We start from the raw sequence: 15,872 nt of genomic DNA, 5'->3' as shown, positions 1-15,872 counted from the left end.
TGTAAGAAAAAATGCAATATCTTAACAAGGAAAAACGATACAGTCCGTACCCGTTACTCAGCTTGAGGGAGCAAACGAAAAATGGAGATATACTAGTATAAGCAGCAAAGCAATATTGTGAAGCGCTACCTAACGGCTGTTTCGGTAAATGTTATGTAGGCGGCAGAAAGCTTCAAGCGTTTTAGAAAACCCTGTATATTTACTATTGTAAGCCACTTGCAAATTTTTAAAGCGAAATATGTTTTATTTATTCTAAAGAGAGTGTCAAATTTAGGTAGTTGTGGGTCGTGAAAGCAGCTAAAATGGCTAACAAAATGAGAAGGAGAAAATCCGAATGCCACAGAAAATGATAACCCATTTAAGCCAGCTTGTAGGCTTAAAATGATCGATACATATCAACAGCCTTTACAACTGTTCTGTGTACCTGACATTAATTTACAAGATTGCAGTCCAAGAAAAGTACTGTTACTGTTACGAAGAACATGGCAAAACGAATCAAGTTTGCAAATAAGTACCTAAGTTGGTATATAGTAGAGTCCTACAGTAGAGTAGTGCGGAATAGACGTTCAACCGATGATTAAGCATTGGGGGTCCAACATTATAGGGAGTCGGCCTAGTGCATGTATAACAAGAAAGAAAGTTAACTTCGGCAAACCGAATTTTGTATATCCTTGCTGTATAAGTATAAGAAATAATCAACTTTAGTAACACTATGTAAAATTTTTAGGGATTGTTGCTGACTTCAGTGATATTAAAAATAAATTATTTCATTACTTTTTTAGGCCATTTTTTGACATCTATATGTTAGAGTAGTCCGATTTTTATTTAATTGAATTCGAAATTCTTAAAAATTTTAAAAATGTTATTTCCAAGCTTAGAAGGTTATATGTTAAAGAGTACCAAAGAATATAGTTTTTTTTTATATTTTCCAACTAATTTTCCGATTTCTATGGCAGCTGTATGCTATAGTCGTCCGATTTTAATAAAATTTAATTCGAAATTCAAAACAAATTAAAAAATGTTATTTCCAAGCTAAGAAGGTTACCTATATATTAAAAAAAAGCGAAGATATCATTTAAAAAATTTTTTTCCCGATAGTTCCTATGGGAGTTATAAGATATAGTTGTCCGATCCGATCAGTATAAGTATAAGAAATAATCAACGTTAGTAACACCATGTGAAACTTTTAAGGATTGTTGCTGACTTCATTAATAAAAAAAAAATTATTTCATTTTTTCTCTTACCTTTTCTTTGATAGCTTTATTTTAGAGTCGTCCGATTTTTATGAAATTTAATTCAAAATATATTAAAATGATATCCCAATATTATAAGATAATATGTTTAAAACACCGAAGCTATAATTATATTATTATATACAATTTCCCGCCAATTTTCCGATCCTTCCTATGGCAGCTATATGATATAGTCGTCCGATAAAAAATGTTATTTCCAAGCGTAGGAGGTTATATGTAAGAAAACACCAAAGATATCATATTTATACCCGTTACTCGTAGAGTAAAAGGGTATACTAGATTCTTCAGAAAGTATTTAACAGGTAAAAGGAAGCGTTTCCGACCCCATAAAGTATATATATTCTTGATCAGGATCACTAGCCGAGTCGATTTAGCCATGTCCGTCTGTCCGTCCGTCCGTATGAGCGCTGAGATTTTGGAAAGTATAAGATTCATGGGCTTCCCACGCGGCGCAAATTGGTTTCAGCGGATTGCTACACCCACGAAAATCTGCAGCGCCTTAAGTTTTATTTGTCTCATCAATACCTATCGACTAACCCAAAAAAATGTGCCACGTCCATTCTGACGCCCAAAAACGGTTAAAACGCTTAATACTGTCAGCCGCCTACATAAAATTTACTCAAATAGCCGGTTGGTGGCGCCCTAAAATATCGCTTTGCTGTTTATAAAAAAGTGCCACGCCCACTCTAACGCCCACAAATGGTTTAAATCCATAAATCTGTCTGCCACCCCTAAAAGACCTACTGAAATATCCGGTAGGTGGCGCCGTAAATATCGCTTTGCTGCTTATATATCTCCATTTCCCTGTTGCTCCCTTAAGCTGAGTAACGGTTATCTGATAGTCGAGGCACTCGACTTAAAGCGTTCTTCCATTTTTTTTTAAATTACAAAATCACTTGTACACTACCCCTTTCGAAGTGTAAAAAACAGTAAGCAAATCTTTAAAAATAACCTACCAACTGATATTGAAGTTCTCCCCGATCAAAAAAACTGTATACAAGGCTTAAGGTCAATAAAGACTATAAGAATCGCAAAAAATATGATGCCATATAGCAGGTATATATGTGTATATAGAGTGGGTGGGGCTCCTAGCTCTACGCCGTCGCCTTAAGCAGATAGTAGGTGACAAGACTATCCCTTGGACGGTTTTTGGGCAACATTTGGTCAATTGATACGTATTGACGAGAGCTATAAATGTATTTATTATTATTAACGCGTAACATTGCTATCATATTCTCCTAAGACTCTACTCTTCGCATTAAAATCATATTGGTCAGAAGTTTGCAACGCAGTGAAGGAAACGTTTTTCGACCCCATAAAGTATATATGTTCTGGATCAGCATCACTAGACGAGTCGATCTAGCCATGTCCGTTTGTCGGTCCGTCTGCCCGTCCATTTCTACGTAAACTAGTCTCTCAGTTTTAAAGCTATCGGGCTGAAACTTTCCCAAAAGTCTTCTTTGCATTGCAGGTAGTATATACTTCAGAACCTGCCAAATCGGAAAACTATATCTTATAGCTCCAATAGGAACTATCGGGGAAAAAATTATTTCTTTTGTGTTTTGTAACATATACCTTCCTAAGCTTGGATATACCATTTTAAATTAGTTCTAAATTTTGAATACAATTTTATCAAAATCGGACGACTATATCATATAGATGCCATAGGAACGATCGGAAAATTGGTGGGAAAATAATATGAAACAAATTATAGCTTTGGGGCTTTTTGACATATTATCTTATAATATTGGGAATATAATTTTTAATATTGTTCAGAATTTCGATTTTAATTTAATAAAAATCTGACTTCTCTAACATATAGATGGCAAAAAAATAATCTGAAAAAGTAATGAAAAAATTTTTTTTTTTTAATATCACTGAAGTCAGCGACAATCCTTAAAAATTGCACATGGTGTTACTAAAGTTGATTATTATTCATTACTGCAAGAGTACACAAACTTCGGCTTGCCGAACTTAACTTCCTTTCTTGTTTTAAATTTTATTTTATTATTCCCGTTACTTGTAAAGTAAAAGAGCATATTAGAAATGTCGGGAATTATGTAGTAGGAAGAAGGAAGCGTTTCCTACCCCATAAAGGGTCATCAGGATCACTAGCCGAGTCGATCTAGCCATGTCCGTATGCTCGTCTGTCCGTATAAACGCTTGGAAAATATAAGAACTAGAGGACTGGTATTTGGCATGCAGCTTCTTGAGCTTCCTGTGCAGCGCAAGTATGATTCAGCAGGGTAACATGCTCTAACGCTCACAATTCGCGGCAAACTGTAGCACCTGCAGCTTTTATGTTAGCAAAAAAGTTTTAAATGAAATGTATTGGTGTCGTCGATATCTATTGTCGATATCTATGTCCAAAACGAATAAATCTGTCTGCCTACCACATTACCAATTATTGAAGTAGCGGGTAGGAAGACCTGTACAATATCACTTTGCTGCTTCTATATCTCCCTTAATCTGAGTAACGGGTATCTATAGCGTTCTTCCTTGTTCACTCCTATGTTTTTTACTTTACCAAAAATATAGATACCATTCCTAACAATACTATTTTTAGTCATTGTTTGTGCCGCAGAGCTTTGAGTTGCGTTCTTTAATTGGTACATGCTTATTAGTACCTGGAAAAAACAATTTTAGTGTAAAGAATAATGAAATCAGATATACTTTAGAGTAGGTCAGAGAAATTGTATTATTGTAGCAGTTTTTTATAGTTGGCTCGGCTGACACTGGGCGCGTGGTACTGTTTCCAACTGGGCTACTGATTCATGTTGACCAACCTTGGGTAAGATCACTCATTTTACTCTCCTTGGTGTCTAACAACACACTTGACACACCCAATATGAAGTGCATCATAAAGAGCTTCAGCCCTGGAAGTAGATAAGTTCGCCGAGTTATTGTTACTTTATGTCAGCAAATTGACGTTAACCGGCTCGTCGGTAACCGCAACCTCAAAAAATGAAGAAACGAAGAACTAACTAGAATAACTAGACAAACTGGTTTTTCGAAGATTGTCTTCATAAGAACGCAAGCTTTGCAAAAGGCTCATCATCAGGATTATTCAGATTGGGCTTCCCTTCTTGGTATTATCACTTCGACTTTCTTTTTTGTAGTTCCGCTCATTCAACAAGGGCCGGCCGAAATCGACCCCATTTATTTGTTTTCCATTTGTCAAAAGATCCTCAACAGTTAGACCATGCTTCATGGGCTGGAGATGCACTTCGAAGAAGATATACACCAAAATATAAATAATAAAAAATATAAAATATATAAAAAACCTTCACATATATTACATTTAAAATTTATATTTGGATATTTTTTCCAAAAACTTAATAAATCTATTCGGTTGAACCTTCCCAACTAGAAGAATCCCTACCTACAGAGTCCGGATCTAATGAAGACATGACTGAAAAACGTCTTGACGAGCTCTGATTGGCCAATTTCGAGGACATGAACTTAAGGTTTTCATCGATGCCTACAAAGTAGGTGGGTATTTCACCGCGTCCTTTCACAAAGGTCATGCCGCGATAAATGCATAGAATGTCGAACTCCTGGAGTATTTTGGCAGACTCCTCCGTCACCTGAATGTGCCCAGGAAGCCCCGTTGATTCCATTCGGGAGGCCATATTGACTGGGTTTCCCCAGATGTCGTAGTGCGGCTGGGAAGCTCCGACCACTCCGGCCATTATCTCACCACTGGAGATTCCAATGCAGATCTCTCCGCTGGATAAGGAGCGCTCAAAATAAGAATCTGAGTAGGCCTTGTTGCACGCGGAGAGGGTTCGCATCAGGTCCAAAGCAAACGTGGTCATTATGAAGACCACCTCATCATTGTTGACGTCGCTGTCATAGTTATCATCCGTCATCCTGTGACTTCGCGCCTGTTCCACTGAAAGCAAAAACATTTGAAAGTTCAAAAATCTGTACCAACGGGGCTCAGAAGTGCGTAAGAAACTGGGGAAAATGTATGACTGGCTGTTTATATTGTTTTACTACAATTGTAGGGTTTACAAATTACAAGCGAACAAGGTCAGCTTAAGAGCAAATTAATATTTTCTAACATGTCAATATGCTAGCTTTAATGCCATATTGATATACGCATATATCATATACAAATTCATATCAATGGATGCGTTCAAAAGAACAACATATAACAGATAACAGATTACTGATAGGCAAGTTATCAGTGATCAAGTTTGTTATGCAGAACGATCACAATAACTTTAAAATGTAAAATATTTAACCTGAAAAACTCCAATATGCAGTACAGTTTTTTTTGTGTTGATAGTGTTAGCTTTTGACAATTCCTTAATAAACAAGAAATTTTTCATTAAAACAGGAAGACTAACGGTAAAGTAAGATACCTCTTATTCAGCTTAAGGGAGCAAAACGAAGGGTGAGATATACAAAAAGCTAAGCGAGATTGTAAAGCGCCACCTAGCCGTTATTTCAATGTAGGGTAATGTGTGCGCCAGACGGATTCTTAGCTTTTTGGGAGATAGAGGGGGCGTGGCAAACTTTTCTTAGGTCAAACGATTTCAGTTACAATTTTTTTTAGATGGCTAACGTTTTTTGGGTCAATCGATAAGTACTGACGAGACTAATACTTTACTTTTTAGTTAAACGTTTATTTTCTGGCAAAACTTTAGGCGCCACAGTTTGGACTTTAGAATTTAAATCTAAAATCCTAGTTTTTATATCAAACAAAAACATGAAAATGTTATATACGATCTACTAAACAAATAAAATGTATACATATTTTACGTTCGGCACGCTGTAACTCAGTAATTAAACAAATCATGTTACAATGATGCACAAAGCATTTCAAAATACATTTCTTCACAAGTTACGGGTTACTAAATTTTAGCTATTTATATCTGCTTTCTCTCCAAACTGACTTTCCAAAAGTTAAGGAATCTCAAGGGCACCTTTAAATTTCATCTGAGAAACAGAAAGATGGATAAAAATAAAAAAAAAAAAACACTCTGGCCACAATTTTCACACGGTGGTAAGTAGTTCACAACTTACGGAGTAAAATATTAAATATATTTCCAAATGTGGTAGAAGAGAAGTTACTTTTATTAAGCTGTTTACAATCATCTTTAATTTCAAGGACCTTTAAATAGAGTTTGGATACGCACTAAAAAAGGACAATGCTCAAGAGGTGTAAGATGCTCTGAACTGGTTTATGTGGCCATTTTTGTAGCTTAATAACTTTCACGGGTATTTTTTCAAGAATGTATCTCAAAAGTTGAGGAATCTCAAGGGCTATACACCTTAACTTTTTATTTGAAAAATATGTAAAAAGCTAACCAAAATCTAAACAAAAACCCTTTGCCCATAACTTTTAAATGGTGGTTTTCAGACAAATCGTATTTGAAAGGCGTACATAGTATTTTGAAATACTTTTCCTAATACCTTTCTTCTTTAACTATGTATAGCTGTTTTCTCGCTAAACTAGCCAGTTTTTTCAAAAGTGAAACTAATGTATCTTATATTAAGCTGTTTAACATCGTCTAGAATTTTCAGAACAAACTGACAAACAAAATACAATTTTCGTTTGGATAAGTCCCCCAAAACTTTGTTTGGCATATTACTTTTGAACGGAGAATCCGATTTTGACATTCGACGCGTATTTTAAGAATACAGCTAGGTTAATAGCGGCCCTACCGTCCTCAACAGATTACATTTTTTATATTGTCACTTTTACACTTTTCCCGTTTTTTCTCCCAAACCAATTGATTTCCTTTACTTAAATTCTTTTAGTTTTTGCAATACCTTTCGAGTGATGTATCATTCGAAACATTCGGATGATTACTGTAGATTTTAATTTCTTCGTGTGTATATACTAGTCGCCTCGCGAACCCTCCTTATGCGTGGACTACGTGGACTGCCGTCCACAGTGATTTAAAAGAATTTGGAGATATTAGAGTTAAAATGTATAATTTTTTGATGTGTGTCATTCGATATGTGTTAACGAGAAGAATACCTTTTATTTCAAAATATTTTTTAAGCACCTAAATCGGAGGAGCCGCAGTTTTGGGCGGTTTTTAGGCGTGGGAGTGACCCTGATGAAACAGAAAGAAACCCCAATATTTTAGCTCCTGTGATCCCTGCGCTCATACGGTCAGACTTGGCTAGTGATTCTAACCAAGAATATATATACTTAATTGGGTCAGAAACGATTTTATTTAATTGTTACATACTTTTAGTCTAAGAGTAAAGGGTATTAAAGCAGAAGGGACCATCGTAAACTTACCCTCAAAATGAAGAGAACTATGGCGAATGTGACTGCTTTGACGGATGTTGGAGGCCAAATTGAAGTCCAATCCACATGCTGCCATATAAGTGCAACCAACGACTTTTATTTTCTCAACAACATAATATTCCCTGTAGGCTGTCAACTGCGATCAAAAGGAGGAGATACATCACTAAAATAAGTATATTCAATGCTTTAGCTACCAGTCTATCAAATTCGGTTATAATATCGTTTAGGACTCTTAAGCTGGGCAAATTCATTGGAAAATTTATCAACATGGCAAACATGACCGATACCATTTGATAGTTTTCATAGTAGAGCTCGTGTTTGGCCAACGAATTGAGATAAAGGTCGACTGCGGAAAAATATGAATAATTTACGTAAATCGAAGAATAAATAAAATTTACAAAACACTGACCAACATGAGATGGCAGAATATTATTGAGCAGAATTATGATTGATTGGTTTGTTACGTCTGCCGCCTTTTGCTTGTTTTGCAAGTCCACGTTAAGTCTATTAAAATAAAGTATATTCAGTTAATAGTTATAAAATATTTATTTCCAAAGTTGGGCTCGTACGGCAAACTTGTGGGTATACGCACTTGTAGTTCATTTTTGTGTTGAATTCCGACTGCCGTTCCTTTGCATACATAGTGGCTAACATCATGCATACCCTAAGACAGTGCGCTATTTCAGCCCTCATAAACGGAGTCGTGGTGGCACTGTGCTGGAAAATGAACGCGAACTGGAAAAACACAATCAACACGAAGGCGACGGTTTCGCAGCAACTAACGAATATCTTGAGGGCAAAAGGAATGCGCGCGAAGGTGTAGCTTATGCCAAGGATAAGGGAAATCATGTTGGTAAAGGACCAGGGATGGAAGCAGATATCCGGATCCAATTCGTAGTTGAAAAGCTTGCTCTCAATGTAACTCAGCTCAAACATATCCCGATCACAGTTTATCTGCATAATATTATAATATACATTATACGTTAGTATACATTTTTTTCATATTTCAAATAAATAAACAAAAAAATAGACGGGCTCGACTATTACTCGACCGTTACTCAGTTGAGGAGGGTGGGGAAGAGGTTGGGATAAGCAAGGATTAAGGCGAATCTTTATCTTTATTTGCTAATACTTAAACAAATGTCGTTTACTTTTTTCTTAGAATCTTAGAAATTTAGGCGCTAGTCGGGTTCTAATGTCATGGAAGCTTGTAAGCGTTATCTTAAAAAACGTGTTCCGCGCAAGAACTTCAATAACCTGCATGGCAAATCCCAACTTTCAAGCTTTAATAGTTTCCGAGATCTAAACTTTATACTTTCCGAAGAATACAGTACACTTTTCGGCTCTAAGAGTAACGGGTATAAACACAATTACTACAAAAGAAGAAGAACACTTTAGTGGATTGCCTCAACTAACTAATACTCATTACTCAGCTTTTAAATTTAAAACTGATAAAGTTTAGTTTAGTTAAGATGACATACATACGTTAACATTTATATTTGTTTTAAATAAAGAACCTTCAAGCGCATTTTAATATAAACGTTTTTATAGGTTTCACAAAAATCGATAGATATTGAATTATTCTAAAATTGTAGAGGCCACAGTTTTGGCGGGGACGTCAAAGGACGTATTTGGTTAGAACAACTTGGCAGGGATCCTGTTCGAGAATATATCTTAATATATATCTTATATCTTAATATCTATATTCGACCTGCTACATACTTTACGACGAATTCAGTATACCCTTTTACTCTGCGAGTTAAAGGTGTAGTAGCTGTAGATTTTCTAATTGTTTGTCATTGTCATTTTTTCCTGGGTCTGCATTATTTATCTGTTTTCACATCATGAGAATCCACATACGCGGATAAAAAAAATTCCTTAGGAATTCACTTTGTTTTGTCTATCCACTTTCATCATAATTTGTGGAAGCGCTAGCATAATTTCTAAGATTCTACAATAAAAACAAATTTTAAATATGGGACCGCGTGGGCTTTTCAAAAAAAAACATTTTTTATACTTATTGTATACTTTATATTCGATTAAATAAACCAATACTATTAGGTAGACTCACCATTATCAGGGAGATCACCGCGTAGTAGGAAATTATGATCAGCAAATAGGTGCCAATACGCAGAGTGACGCTATGTTGAATCTTCTCGAACAGGTGAAAAACCAAGCAGCTATATTCGCCGTGCATTTTGAATTCATAGCGTCCACTTTTCCACCAACACAATTTCTTGTACCATGCGATGCACAGCAGAGAAGTCAGAAATAAAAACGTAATCAAGTCGACCACAATGCATACGGTGCAAGAAAAATTATTAGTCACTATCTGGATGTAGATCAGACAGCACCCAATTCCCCAAGCTAACAGCACGGAGGACTTGAAAATAAAATCTGGCTGGTGCATATAATTCCATTCCAGCGACTTGTCCTTAAACGCTGCACAAAAAAGGCCGATTTCGCGCTCGGTTTTCTTATGGGTGTCATTGCTAGCTCGGCGGCAGCAAGGCGAGTGAAAACTAGAGTAAAATAACATTAGTTAACTTAACACAACCGAATGCAAGATGATAGTTGCATAGCTTTATAAATAATGATTACAGTATAAACTTCATATAATTTAAGCAATCCAAAACCTTTTTATTATGTGAATGTAAAGTTAAAAAAAAAGGAAACCAACTTCGGCAAGACGACCGTTGCCGGTCGTTGCCATGGGAGCATTGTAGGTTAAGAGCTTTTTGGTTTTTAAGACACTAAAAACAAATTTCAGTCACAATAGGATAACCTCTCATTTTAATTCACTACCGTATATTTTTTCTGAAAACAAAATAGAAAGGTCTGTGTATTATTATACCCTTGCATAGCGTATACAGATTTCAGTCAGAAGTTTGCCACGCAGTGAAGGAGACGTTTCCGACCCCATAAAGCATATATATTTTTGATCAGCAACACTAGACGAGTCGATTCAGATTTTCGAACTAAATTTTATCAAAATCGGACGACTGTACCATGTCAAAGGAAAGATTGGAAAATTGGTGGGAAAATAATATGATACAAATTATAGCTTCGGTGTTCTTCGACATATTATCTTATAATATTTGGAATATCATTTTTTATATTTTTAGGAATTAAATTAAATAAATTTAATAAAAATCGGACGCGTCTTCCATATAGCTGTCAAAGAAAGGGCCAGAGAAATAATAATTAAATCAGTGAAGCTTAGTAATTAAAAATTTAACATGGTGTTACTAACGTTTATTATTTCTTCTAATATGTTAAAAAAACACCAAAGTTATAATTATGTAACACTTTTAAAACATTTTTTATTATTCCTCTGGAAGCTAAAAATAAATTCTTCCGATATTTTTTAAACGTTTTCGAAATTTTAAAATAAGTAATAAAACCAACTAGTAGATATGTCAGAAAACATCGAAGTTATAATTCTTTAACATTTAGCAATCCTAAGGGAGCTATACGATAAAGTTGTCTGATCTGGGTCGTTTCGACTTGTACTACTCGCAATATAAATAGAACTTTTGGAAAGGTTTCATTTCCAAACCTTCAAAACTGATAGACTATTTTGCGGAAAAACGGAAAGAGGGACATGCCTTGATCAAATCTACTGGTGAATCTGATCAATTCTTTTTCACAGATGGTATACAACGCCTTTCGATCAATAAACTGTATTTCGATTGAGGTATTGCTCGTGGCATGTATTTTATGGGCCAATTTACCAGCAAAAGGATAAGATGCTTTGACCAGATACCCTTACTGTGTTTCCCTCTTAAAATCACACTATCGATGGGTGCGCCACAGTACTTTGAGGACTTGAGCGGTACTGCTGACAACGCCAATGCTTACTTAACTTAGTTAGCGATATGCTTAGAATAATTCGCTTAACTTAGATGGGAATTGATTACTTAAATTAATTTCGTTTTCAACTGAAACCAAACCTCTAAAAAAGGTGAAGTCAGCGCTATGGGCGTAAGAGGGCACGTTACAGTGGGCGTGACACTAAGTGCACCGTCTCAGAACTCGGCTAGGGACTCTATTGAAGAATATATACATTCTATATAGAGTGGAAAACGCTTTCTGTTTTACGTTCTGGTAAGTTCTGGTATATTCGAATTCGATTCACAACGTGCAATAAGGGAGGAAATTTACGAGAAACGTTATGACTTACTCGAAGCCCCCTACTGGCATGTTCCTGAACTCTTCGCGCAGCTCCTCAGTCATTGACAAACGACTTGCTCTATTAGATCGTACAGTTTCTACAGGTTTGATATCCAGACTCGAACCGGATAAAACTCCTTCCATGGTGGATGCGAATGAACTTCGGTTTATTTGACCAGTTATTAGGTAGGTGCTCATTGATTCGAGCATCGGATCACTTCGGGCCTTTTCTGTACCCGACATTATGGTGTAGTTAGCTACGTTCAAGTTACTTAAGGTCCTTCCACTGACGTGTACGAATCCTGGACTTCCAGTGGCCTCCAGACGATTAGCGATCTCAACGTCAGCACCTAGAACATGCATTGGGGTGATTTAAATGAATACTTTTTGTTTTTGCAGGAAGTGTCTTTTACGAAATGAAGTACCCCATATGTCAAACTGCAGCTTTGCTTCGCCGATTACGCCTGCAATAAGTGATCCTGAATGTACTCCTATGCGCATGTCGATATCCAGCTTACGTTCAGCCCTGTGGGTGGGTTACGCAGGTTAGTACTTAGTAAAGTCCTAACTCCAAGAGCAAACACACCGCACTTCCTGGATGTTGGCAATCATGGAAATGCCCAAGGACACGGCACACTTCGCGTGATCTGGGTCGGGCGTCGTTAAGCCCGCCACACAATAGTAGCAGTCACCCAGGAACTTGATGCGCTGCACATTGAAAGTAGAGGCGGCCATATCAAATCTTCCGTAGAGGTCGTGCAGGACCTTCACCAGGTTCTCCACCGTCAGAGTCGTTGTCAAGTGGGTGTAGTTCACAACATCTGCGTAGAGGATGGAGACGTCGGGGTGGATCTGGATGGCCATGAAGGTTTCCCTTCTCCAGGAGCCTCCCGAGCCAAAGCGGTCAAACTCGTTTTCGTTCTGCTTGATCTTGTTCTTGATGCTGTCTTGAATGGGCTTCGCGATCTGGGGCGGCAGGATGCTGTCCAGAAGCATCGACTCCTGTAGGAGCGCGTGGCGCAACCACTTCTCCTCCATGATGAACTGATGGCGGTCCAGGAAGGAGGCTCGAACCATAGTCTCGTTCATGATGCGGAAGAATATACCCATCATGTTGAAGCCCAGGTTGTGTAATATATCAACAGATAGTACATCGTAGGCGTGAGTTTTGCGCTCGACGAACATTTTGGCAAATGACAGCGAGTACATGTAGTAGGATACGTAAACGATGCTGGCCGAGGTGGCCAGTAGGGCTGCGCCCCTAATTGAAGGTATTGGCATGAACATGTAGATCATGCAGAGCACAAAGACGTCGAATGTGGCATTGAGAGGCCAGCCACCCGTTAAATAATGGTACAAGTTTTGCGTTATATCTAAAAAGTATTTTCTAATGCAGTTTACGGTCACGTAAAATTAATTCATTAATTAAATCCCTTACCTGTGATGACCACCACATACGCCGACAAAACAGAGGTAAAAATCATGACCCACCGGTGGCGATTTACAAAGTCTTCGCAAAAATTGATGCTTAAAATAACTAGAACTACGGTAAATGAAACTTGCCTGGTAATTAGGTCAAAGTAGATGCCCTTTACGTTCTGCATAAAAATTAATTTAGCGAGATTTGGCTATTCGATAAACCGAGAAATCTCACCTCCACGAAAACCAGTTCAACTGCCAAAAAACATAGGCACACAAGAATAAATAAAACATAGAAAACAGACAGATTGCTGATCATCAAGCGGATCTGATACATTTTATACTCCTCCTCCAAATTCAATTCCTTGCATTTGGCCTGTGGATAATACATACTTTTATAAGCCTAACCAGGCTAGAATATAAGTTTACCCTCAGATAACTCAGTTCCCAAAGGCGTTCATCAGCGTAGTCAAGATGACATGGTCTAAGCCTTCTGTTTCTAAACGGCGCCTTGTTCGATTGCCTCTGGTTAAAGTTCATTCTTTTAATGGTTTTCTAAGTGGGATATTTTGAATTGAAGGCGAGGAAAGTGCTTGCTTTCTGCTTCAACACAAGTTTATTATAAAAGCATGTCAAAACGTCGGGTGGCTTTGATATCCAATGTCCGTTACTCAGCGTTTATTTGTTTCAGCAAGGTTCCACGCCTAGTCAACGCCCAAAGGCCGCCAAAATAGTTTTAATACCCCTAATGTTCTATCAAAATTCCTTCAAAAACTTTTGTAGTGATTTCAAGTACACAAAACTGCTTGATTATAGTATTCCTTCTTTTCAATTTTTGTCATACAAGTGTTCTTGAAACCCAACTATTCTCAAGATCTCAAGTTAAAAATTTCAAATAATTTTAGACGATTCCTTCTATCGTGCTGCCAATGTTTTTACGATAGTATAATTAAGAGTTAACGTAATTTGTTCGTGAGATAATTCTGAATAAAAAGGTTGATCAGAAAAATACTTATTCGACTTATACGTGATTCAGTAGAGATAAAACAAAGATTGTGGAAAACCAATCCAATAAATATGTAAAAGTTGAAACAAAATCTTCAGCAGCAGTTCTTAGTATCAACGTTACCTGTACCCCTGGCACCCCGCTGCATAGAAAGCCCAGGATCTGCATGCCAAGTATGAATATTCTATCTCTTATAGTTTCCGAGATCTCAGCGTTCATACGGACGGACGGACAGACGGACATGGCTATAATATATATAACATTTTTTAATTGGTTTTGAATTTCGAATTAAATTATATCAAAATCTGACGAATATATCATATAGCTGTCATAGGAACGATTGGATAATTGGTGGGAAAATAATATGATAAAATTTATAGCTTTGGGGCCTTTTAACATACGAGGCGTGTTCAAAAAGTAAGGTGACTTTGTATTTTCAAGAAAACCTATTAATTTATTTATCAATATTAATGTTGTCCCCTTCAAAGTAATCCCCCTCAGATACAATACACTTATGCCAACGGTTTTTCCAATCCTCAAAGCACTTCCCATAAGCACTTTTCGGTATAGCCTTGAGCTCTTCCAGCGATGCAGTCTTTATCTCTTCGATCGTTGCAAATCTCCGTCCTTTCATAGGTCTCTTTAGTTTTGGGATCAAGAAAAAGTCACATGGGGCCAAATCCGGTGAATATGGTGGCTGAGGCATGTGGTGTTGTTTTTGGGCAAAAAATCTCTCACAAGCGAAGATGAGTGAGCAGGGGCATTATCGTGATGCAAAAGCCATGAATTGTTTTTCCACAATTCTGGACGTTTCTTTCGTGTTGCTTCTCGCAAACGGCGCATAACTTCCAGATAACACTGTTTATTGACCGTACGACCATAATGTAAGAACTCCTGATGCACCACGCCATGGTAATCGAAGAATACAGTGATCAGAACTTTGACATTTGATTGAACTTGGCGTGCTTTTTTCGGACTTGGCTCACCTGGGCTCTTCCATTGTGACGATTGGGCTTTGGTTTCGATATCATAACCATATACCCATGATTCGTCACCAGTTATGACCCTTTTGAGTAAATCTGGGTCGTCGTTGACGTTATCCAACAGCTGTTGAGCGATGCTCATGCGACGGTTCTTTTGGTCAAAATTCAGCAATTTTGGAACAAACTTCGCTGACACACAGCTCATGCCCAAAACGTTTGAAACGATATACCGACATCTTCAGCAACTTCTCTGATGGTGATTCGACGATTTTCCAAAACAATTTTCTTCACAGCTTGAACGTTTTCATCAGTTGTTGACGTGCTTGGGCGTCCAGAGCGAGGCTCGTCATTGTCATCTTCCCGGCCATCTTGGAAGAGTTTGTACCACTTGTAAACATTTTTTTTACTCAGAACAGTTACACCGTATGCCACTCTCAACATTTCAAGTGTTTCGGAGCACTTAATTTTATTTTTTACACAAAAATTTGATGCAAATCCCTTGATCCATATTTTTCGATAGCAAAAAATCGCTGAGCACGCAAAATAACTTGTTACCTATACGCCTCTCACAACTAAACAAAAAAGGGGATTCAATTGAAACTTGGTACAGATGTTAGGGAAGAGTGTACCAACATAACAAAAGAAAAAAATCGATAATCGAAAATATGTTGCCCGCGAAATTTGAAAAGTCACCTTACTTTTTGAACACACCTCGTATTATCTTATAATATTGAGAATATAACTTTATATTTTTAAGAATTTCG

The 15,872-nt window shown here is 37.2% G+C and overlaps 1 protein-coding gene across 2 annotated transcripts; it reads right to left on the bottom strand.

Annotated features, from left to right (window-relative positions):
• Positions 1-4,530: 4,530 nt before the first annotated feature.
• Positions 4,531-13,764, bottom strand: LOC108036810 (adenylyl cyclase X E-like). 2 transcript variants are annotated; one of them, XM_017113157.3, is made up of 12 exons: positions 13,549-13,741; positions 13,355-13,495; positions 13,139-13,298; positions 12,287-13,073; positions 12,126-12,226; positions 11,711-12,050; positions 9,599-10,049; positions 8,120-8,481; positions 7,937-8,031; positions 7,722-7,873; positions 7,519-7,663; positions 4,531-5,148 (listed from the first exon to the last, which is right to left on the bottom strand). In XM_017113157.3, exons 1-12 carry the CDS (start codon positions 13,657-13,659, stop codon positions 4,598-4,600), a joined length of 3,396 nt encoding a protein of 1,131 aa, XP_016968646.1. In that variant the 5' UTR covers positions 13,660-13,741; the 3' UTR covers positions 4,531-4,597. The 2 variants fall into 2 exon arrangements, with proteins under 2 accessions (XP_016968646.1, XP_016968647.1); XM_017113158.3 differs by lacking the exons at positions 4,531-5,148; positions 7,519-7,663 and having other exon boundaries at positions 7,828-7,886; positions 13,549-13,764.
• Positions 13,765-15,872: the final 2,108 nt, after the last annotated feature.

Source organism: Drosophila biarmipes, chromosome 2L, assembly GCF_025231255.1.
Source record: "Drosophila biarmipes strain raj3 chromosome 2L, RU_DBia_V1.1, whole genome shotgun sequence".
Taxonomy (NCBI): domain Eukaryota; kingdom Metazoa; phylum Arthropoda; class Insecta; order Diptera; family Drosophilidae; genus Drosophila; species Drosophila biarmipes.
Note: the sequence above shows the minus strand (reverse complement) of the source record. Positions and strands in the feature narration are given on the sequence as shown.